Source organism: Eschscholzia californica, unplaced genomic scaffold (assembly GCF_041429995.1).
Source record: "Eschscholzia californica isolate CP2 unplaced genomic scaffold, dmEscCali1.0.p SCAF_3, whole genome shotgun sequence".
Classification (NCBI taxonomy): domain Eukaryota; kingdom Viridiplantae; phylum Streptophyta; class Magnoliopsida; order Ranunculales; family Papaveraceae; genus Eschscholzia; species Eschscholzia californica.
The window spans coordinates 110,388-118,213 of record NW_028238420.1 but is presented as its reverse complement, the minus strand read 5'-3'; the positions used below and the strand labels follow the sequence as shown (position 1 = coordinate 118,213).

Sequence of the window (7,826 nt, the reverse complement as noted above, 5' to 3'; positions counted from 1 at the left end):
TATATTATTTAGTATAGTTTTACTTGTTTTATTTCTTATTGTTTAATCAATCAAACCCCTATTCATCTTTGTTCTTTTCCTTAGTCTAAGTTAGCTTTTAATATCTAGACCCGAAGGATAAAACCCTTCGATATCCAAACTACCTTCCTATCGTTGGATCGATCCCGGCTTTGCCGGATTACTACTTGATACCTCCGCTTGGGTGTGCAACCTTTTCGGGTGCATCAGGTGTATCTGGACTTCATCCAATTCTTCCATGCTCGGGTGATCAGGGTCGTTAAGAGGCTTCTCGTTCTGTAATTGATATAATGGAGACTTCGGGGCCGTCAGAGTGTTTTTGTAGCAATTCCTCGAGGTGCTCTGTTCCCCTCTGATATCTCGCACTCCCAGGGGGTTGGAAATCTGACTACTTGGTGGAAAGTGGAAGGGACAGCCCTCATGTCATGGATCCATGGTCTTCCGAGAATCAAATTGTAGGCTGAAGGGCAGTCAAACACTACAAACGTCGTGCTGAGATTGATTCCTCCTGCGTAGACTGGTAAAGTGACCTCTCCAAGTGTGTATTTCTGTTCACCACTAAAGCCAATTAGGATGGTTGAGCGATGACAGATGCTAGATTCCTCCAGACCCATACCTTTCAAGCCATGTAGAAACAAAACGTTAGTCGAAGACCCATTATCTACAAGTATACGTTTAACTAAACAATTAGCAATTGTAAGTGAAGTAACAAGGGCATCATGATGAGGGTTAATGAGTGTAGAAATTTCATTGTCCAGGAAGCTAATAGTTTGCTCAGTATAGGAGGGCCCTGTGGTTGAGCCGACGATTGAGTTGACTGCGGCTCGAGCACTTCTTTTGGCGGCTGAGTGACTGACTCCACTCACTTCTGATCCTCCTGTTATGACTAGGCATGTTTTCGAGGGTGTAGGTTCCTCTGGTTCTCTAGCCGGTACATCTCTTTGAGCTAATGTGTTCTTTCCCTTGTCGGTTAACAAGTCAGTGAGATAACCTCTCTTCAGCAACTCAGCCACCTCGAGTTTGAGGGCGATGTATTCAGCAGTGGTATGTCCATGATCACCATGGAACTCACACCATTTAGAGTTGTCTCGTTTCTCGCTTGGGGTCTTTGTCTTTCCTGGCCATCGGACATTGTTTCCCATGCCCTTCAAGATTGCTACAACTTCCGCTGGTTCCACGTTCAAGTTGTACTCTGGAATTCTGGTGCGAATTGGTCCTTGTGGCCTTTCGCTAGTTCGACCTGGTGGGTCAAGTGGTTTTCTGTTGTCTCGAGGTTGAGGTCTCCTTGAGGTAGTGTAAGGCTCTGAGTATCTACCATCTGACCTACGATCTGTTCGTCTCAAGCGACGTTCTCGGGATCGCTCGTCGCTAAGGTAGTGTCTGCTTCGATGGTACTCGTCTTCTTCCCAATGGATCTCTACCCAAACTCGAGCAAGGACATCCTCCATGGTGGTGCAGTTGAACTTGGTGAGTTCTTTGTAGAGTTCGCTGTCTGGAAGTAACCCTTTTCGAAATGCATCCACTGCCGTCTCTTGGTTGCAATAGGGGATCGAGACTTTCTCTCTGTTGAACCTCCCTACATAATCTCTAAGTGGTTCACCTCGCCTCTGGCTAAGTCGGTAAAGGTCTCCAGAGAGCTTCTCTAACTTCTTACTACTCGCGAACTGTTCAACGAACGTGTCTGTCAGCTAGGCAAATGAGGCGATGGAGTTATTCGGCAGGTTGGTGTACCACTGGAGAGCTGGACCAATGAGGCTCGACCCGATGCTTTTGCACATGCAAGCCTCTCTAAGGTCCCTGGGTATGGCTGCAGTGAACATCCTTTGCTTGTAGGATGCAATATGGTTGTCTGGATCTGAGGTGCCATCATACATTCTTATACTGGGGAATGAAAATTTCTTCGGCATCTCCACTAAGGCGATGGCGTCGACGAAAGGGGAGTCTGCATAACTCTGTGGTAGACTCTTTCTAAGGGGGGTTGGGACTCCCGGAATGCGAGTGATCAGAGCCTCCATCTCTGCCAATTTTTTAGCCATCGCCTGCTCCAAAAGGGGTTCCTGCAAAGCCAGAGTTCAGACCATCAGTCAACAGACTAAAGGGTACACTAGTACGTAGTAAAGTAGGAGTGGTAAATGAGGATGAGTAAAGAGGGACAGTCATCGACTGCGATTGTTGATTGGTTTGAGTTGAGCTTTGGAAAGATGGTAATAACGTCGTTGCCGGAGTCGTAGTATTAGTCACTGGATTCGAAATCGAGACGCCAATGGTGCAAGACTGGACGGTTGGTTGGCAGGAGGAGTTTCCTGCTTCAGGGGTCACCAAGGATTTCATCGGGTTGACTGGAGTTCGAAACCTAGGTCCTGTTGGATACACCATGGCGAGTTCAGTAACTTTTTCTTGAAGTAGTTGGTTTTCTGCTCGAACCAGAGCATTCTCCTCCTCTAAGGCTTTAAACTTTTGGGAGTTTTCTCGCATCTGAGCTGTGAGTTCGGCGATCTGGGTCGAGACATCGTTTGGTGAGGCTACCATTCTTCTTCCATTGATGAAGTCGTTTGAGGTGTTAGTTGAAGGGGCCCCACGGTGGGCGCCAAACTGTGGACGGTAGAAAATCACACAATTAATAGATCGTCGATTGGTGGGCCACCGACAACTTGGGCTTTAGACCTCGAGAAGGACGAAGTTCCGGTTGGACCTGTAGACAGACAAAAACAAGTAAAAACGTGAAGTCTTGGGGACACCGGGATGGTATCTTGCCAAGGGCACTCTGACGGTCAAGTCAGCAAAATATAAAAGATAAATATTAATCGATTGAATGCAGAGGGTGTCACCGTGTTGTATCGTCGGAGGGTGGCTAGACTCGTAGAGTGGCCGGAGCTTCGACTCTACGGGATTGTTGGTCTGATTGATCTCCTGGAGCAGGTCGAGAGGTCGTCTCGATCGGAGATTCTGGATAATGGAGAAGTGGGATGTAACAAGGACTTCGAGAGCGATGGAGCTTGAAGATGTAATATCGCCGTCTAGAGTGATCCCCTAGAAGATTACCCTTCAAGTCTTATGGAATTCGAAGGTCGATTATCGTCGTCTAGAGCACTGATCAGAAGATACTAAATGTGAGAGTGAGAGAAGAGTGTTCTGTAGTTTTCTAGTCGGTATTCGATGCCTTTGGAGTCTGAGTCTCCTTCTATTTATACGACTGATGGACTAGTGGAGTATGTTAGATCCGAGATAATTGGGGTCGAGGGTGACCCCAAACCCTAAGGGAGACTCGTTCTTGATCGTCGATCTGTCGCTTGGAGTAACTCGATCGTACGATTACGCTGCCTCGACTTTAAACCCTTTGTAGTTTGAGATCGCCTAACGGTACTTAAGGCGACGTGGGGTTTTAGAGCGACTTCGTCAAATGAGTACGTGGCGAGGTCTCCGGAGTTGAGGTTGACTCGATATCCGGCAGGCTCGGTTGAGGGCGACCAAGGGGTGCTTGGAGCATTGTAACTTTTGGTGGGTTATTGTTCGTCTAGTTGGGTGTTCGCAAGGGCTTAGAGCCGTCTGGACCTCTAGTCAGTCGAATTCCATGTTGGAGAGTGGCCAACTAGCAAGTGAGTGGGCTGGGCCCAAGAGGTATTTATTCGAAGTAGGTTGGGCCTAGCCATCAGTTAGGCGAAGTGGACTTGATACGATTTTTTACCACTACATGTATTTGAAACCATGATGTTTGTGCGTGTCATCTATGGAAACCCTCACGAGACAATACTCGTCCTCTAGGGGTAACCTAGAGGTTTAAAGGCTTGTCGCATACGCTAAATGCAACCGGGATGCCTCCGAAAGTGAGTTAGGCTTTTATTTTTGTTTTATTTGCTCGAGGACTAGCAAAGTTTAAGTTTGGGGATCTTGATGTGACACGAAAATGTCACATTTGGAGCTCCTAACATAGACCAATTAGTCATTTTCGATTGTTATCAATAATATTTTATGTGTTTTTCATGTTAGGTACCTATTTTGGAGTTAAACATGTAATTTGGAATAAAGAGAGCGAATTATCACTATCATTTCATGTGTCGAAAATGAGAGAAAAAGACTTCAAGCAAATCAAATGACAAGTATAGTCAATGACGAGTCTTACGGTGAAAACGATATTCAATTCGGAGTTCGGACGGGGAAGATATGAAAGAAAGAAGTCCGGGGGTATTCCAGTCCTTTGTGAGAATTTGAAGATGTAGAGACAATGATGGAGGCACTCTCTTGGTTTCTAAATCAAATCCCAAGAGCCCAAGGAAGAATGACAAGGAAGAATAATATGGGCACCCTCTCTTTATGGATCCAAGTCAACATAGTCTAAAGAAGTTGACTAAGTCAAGGGACCTTAGGGTTTGAGTAGTAAACAAAAGTTAGAGTTTACTATTCATCATCATTCATCAAACAACCAAGAAGGTAGAGAGAAAAAGAGGCTAGAGAGGTGTTCTTGAGCTCGAGGGTTTAAAGTTAGATCTTGAAGAGAAAAGGAGAGAGGAAGGAGGAGCCGACCTAAGCTTGGCCGACCAAGCTTAAGGCCCGCCAAGCTCGGCCGGCACAAGAGGGGCGAAACCGAGCTGCTGTCCTCACAGCAGCTCGAGAAGACAGTTGCTTACGGGAACAACAACCCGAGCTGCTTCGCACTGGAGAAGAGCAGCAGCTACACAGGACTTCAAGGACGCGGCCAGCAGCAACTCCGACAGCAACTTCCTCTCGGCAGCAGCTTCTCCGAGCTCGGGACGCCTTCACGGGATGCGGCTGCAGCTGGGACGTGCATGGGACGCGTGCACGGGGCTCGGGACAAGCTAGGGAAGGCCGGACAACACCTCATTTGGCCGGATCTCACCATTTGGCCGGATTTCTTCTTGTCTTTGGCCAGATTCTTCTATGGTTTCCGGTCACTTTTTTGGCCGGAAACCTTAGGGCTTTTATTCCCCATGTCTTTGGCTAGCTACCCATGTGGTTTGATTTGGTTTTGGGCTAGAAATTGCTAGAGAGAGAAAGCTAGGGTTTAGCTTTCATGGAGGTTTGTGATAAATGGAGAAGATGATGATGGTCGTTATGGGGAACCCAGAATTTGCTAAGGGGGGATCGGCTGCACCTTAAAGACTCATATTTTCCGACGATCTTAGCCTCGAACCACATCGAAAAAGGGGGATTCTCTCATCATTTTCTTTTCATTTCTTATTCAATCACCATGTTTAGCTAACTTTAGTGTGTCGATTATATGAGATGAAATGTGATGAATCCGTGATTATGTTTAATATGATTGGATGTTTTGATTATAAATTGATGTTCATTAATTTCGATTATCGTTTTGATCGTATTTTCATGTGTCTTGTCAAGCACTTCGCATAGTTAATAGACGAAACAAAGTATTCAATATCGATCGTAGTCTAAGTCATAATTTCATGTGTCTTGTCATGCACTTCACATAGTTAGGCGACTAGACAACACTTTCGTTGACTCGGGATAAATTGATTTAGACGTTTGTTTGACTAAGTATGATATCCGGATATACGTAGTGCTTAGAGACATCTACTTTAGGAGTCGAACATCGATTATACTTTGAAACATTAGATCGGACTACATATAGTTGTAGGTTTATCATTATGGATTCCCGGACTTCGACACCTCTCTCACTTATTTGTTGCCTGAATCGAGTCTTACCGTCTCCCGACTCTTGTTCCTCCAACACTTCTCTCGAATCTCTCTTGCCCGTTTTACTTATATTGTTTCGTTAGTTTTGCTTGCTTTCTTGTTTTGTTTCTCATTCAATCTAAAACCCCCCCATTTACCTCTGTTCATTTTCCTTTTAGTCTAAGTTAGCATTTGATATCTAGACCTACGGATAAGACCCTTCGTTATCCGAACCACCTTCCTATCCTTGGATCGACTCCGGTTTTATCGATTACTACTTGATACCTCCGCTTGGGTGTGCAACCTTTTCGGGTGCATCACACATTCCTAGAATGGAAGAATGAATCCGAGAATAGTTCTCAGATTCAAAAGGAAAGCTTACTAGAATACCTAATCCCAGTGTTGACTCATACCGGAGAAGGTCAAAAGCCTTTTTGCAAGCAATCGTATAACATTCTCTTTGAAAGAGTAATAGATGCTAGCGTCACCATTACGACAAACTGAGGAAGAGGTTTCTACAGAAGTCATAAATGGAGAGGTACGAGACCTCCAAGGAAATCTGAAAGTCATCCCAAAGGAAGGCAACAGAATTAATCTATCACCCAATTCAATATCGATTGAACAAAGATAGATAAGACCTTAGATGAGTCACTCAGTTTGTTACGAACAACTGAGCAGAACACACGGGAATATCAAATCTAAGAAAGGTTCTTGAGATTTGATAAAAGGAATCTAAGAAAGTGTTTCTTGAGATTCAAAAGGGCAAAAAGTCAATCAAGTGAGACAAACATTTGATCAAAGAAAAGCAGTTGCCGAGTACATGATCAAGAGTATTCGCCATTATTATAAATGCTTCCAAATAATGGTTACGCCATTCAAAAGGGAAACTACCTTTAGCACCTGGAGGACAAAAGGAATGGATCATGAAATTCCGATTCCGTATCCTTGTTAACAAAGTTAAACAAGTATCATAGAATTCCTTCATCTGGTATTTAAGACAAGATGAGCAGCTCAGTGGGAGCTTAAGGGAATTACATACTTGACTAAAAGAAGTAAAGATCCAAGAGGGAGCAGAAGCAGTAATGCTAGGGATGTTGAAAGGAATCAAAGTCTTCCTTTAAACACTAATCTACCTTAGAACTTAATAGCGATTATTTTGTTCTTCTAGAAACATCTGATGTTTTAAACCAGTGGTAAATTAACTAAAGGTTAACATTGATAATGACGAATATCAAGAGATTCAAACTCATTAACTTCAACATTGTCGATTAAGTCTTAAGGACTGATTGACAAAGTCACCCCTTTTAAAAGTGCACATAGACTAGTAATCTATTAGGACCATACGGTGTTATGCATGAAGGGGATTGTACTAGGGGTATCTCATACACCTATTGTCTAGTGTTGGTAGCGGAATCTCAAACATCTATATGTTTAACACTAGTTTCCAGGATCTATACATGAACATACCAATGAACTAGATTGGAAAGATGATTACCTCTTAATCGCTTTCCCACGAACTAAATCCCGACCAGTATTCGGAAGATAAGAGCTCCAAGTGTAGCTCCTCTACTTGAGACACCGAGTAATGACTTGAACTCCCTCCTTTCAGTCAGCTAGGACCTTCTTGAAGGTTGAGATGAAGAACTCCTTCTTCTTGACTAGATACTTGAGAAAACTCCTTTTCTCTCTCTCTCTCTGAGATGTATATTCTGAAACTCTTTCAGGCACTCAGAAAAGATCACACAAGTTGGCTCTTTCTTTAGGTTGTATAATTAGGTATATATAGAAATCCCTAGAAGAGGTATTAGACTCAAACTAGGATTCCATAAACCTAATTATAAGGTAACACCCAAAATACCCTCCTTTGGGTCACTTAAAGTGGCCGGCCAACATAGCCCTTTATGGGCTTCCTTGGCCGGCCCACTTAGGGCTTAGCCGGCCATCACATGGCCGGCCCTATTGCCTAGGTCGGCCATCACATGGCCGGCCTTCCTAAAGCCTTTCCGGGCCTCCCTTTTGGGCCCGGATATGTTTATCTCTTCGGACTTCTCCGAATCTTTCAGGACTTACCAATAATGGATCCAATCCATTTATTTGCCATTATCCATCTAGTCAATTCTCTCCGTTCAAATCACTACTCTGTTATGTAACCCTTGTAG

At 44.2% G+C, this 7,826-nt stretch overlaps 1 protein-coding gene across 1 annotated transcript; it reads right to left on the bottom strand.

Moving 5' to 3' along the window:
• Positions 1 to 326: 326 nt before the first annotated feature.
• On the bottom strand, positions 327 to 1,466 carry LOC147547381 (uncharacterized). The gene has a single exon (XM_086665335.1). The coding sequence runs from the start codon at positions 1,464 to 1,466 to the stop codon at positions 327 to 329; it is 1,140 nt and encodes a 379-aa protein (XP_086521461.1).
• Between the last annotated feature and the right edge of the window lie 6,360 nt (positions 1,467 to 7,826).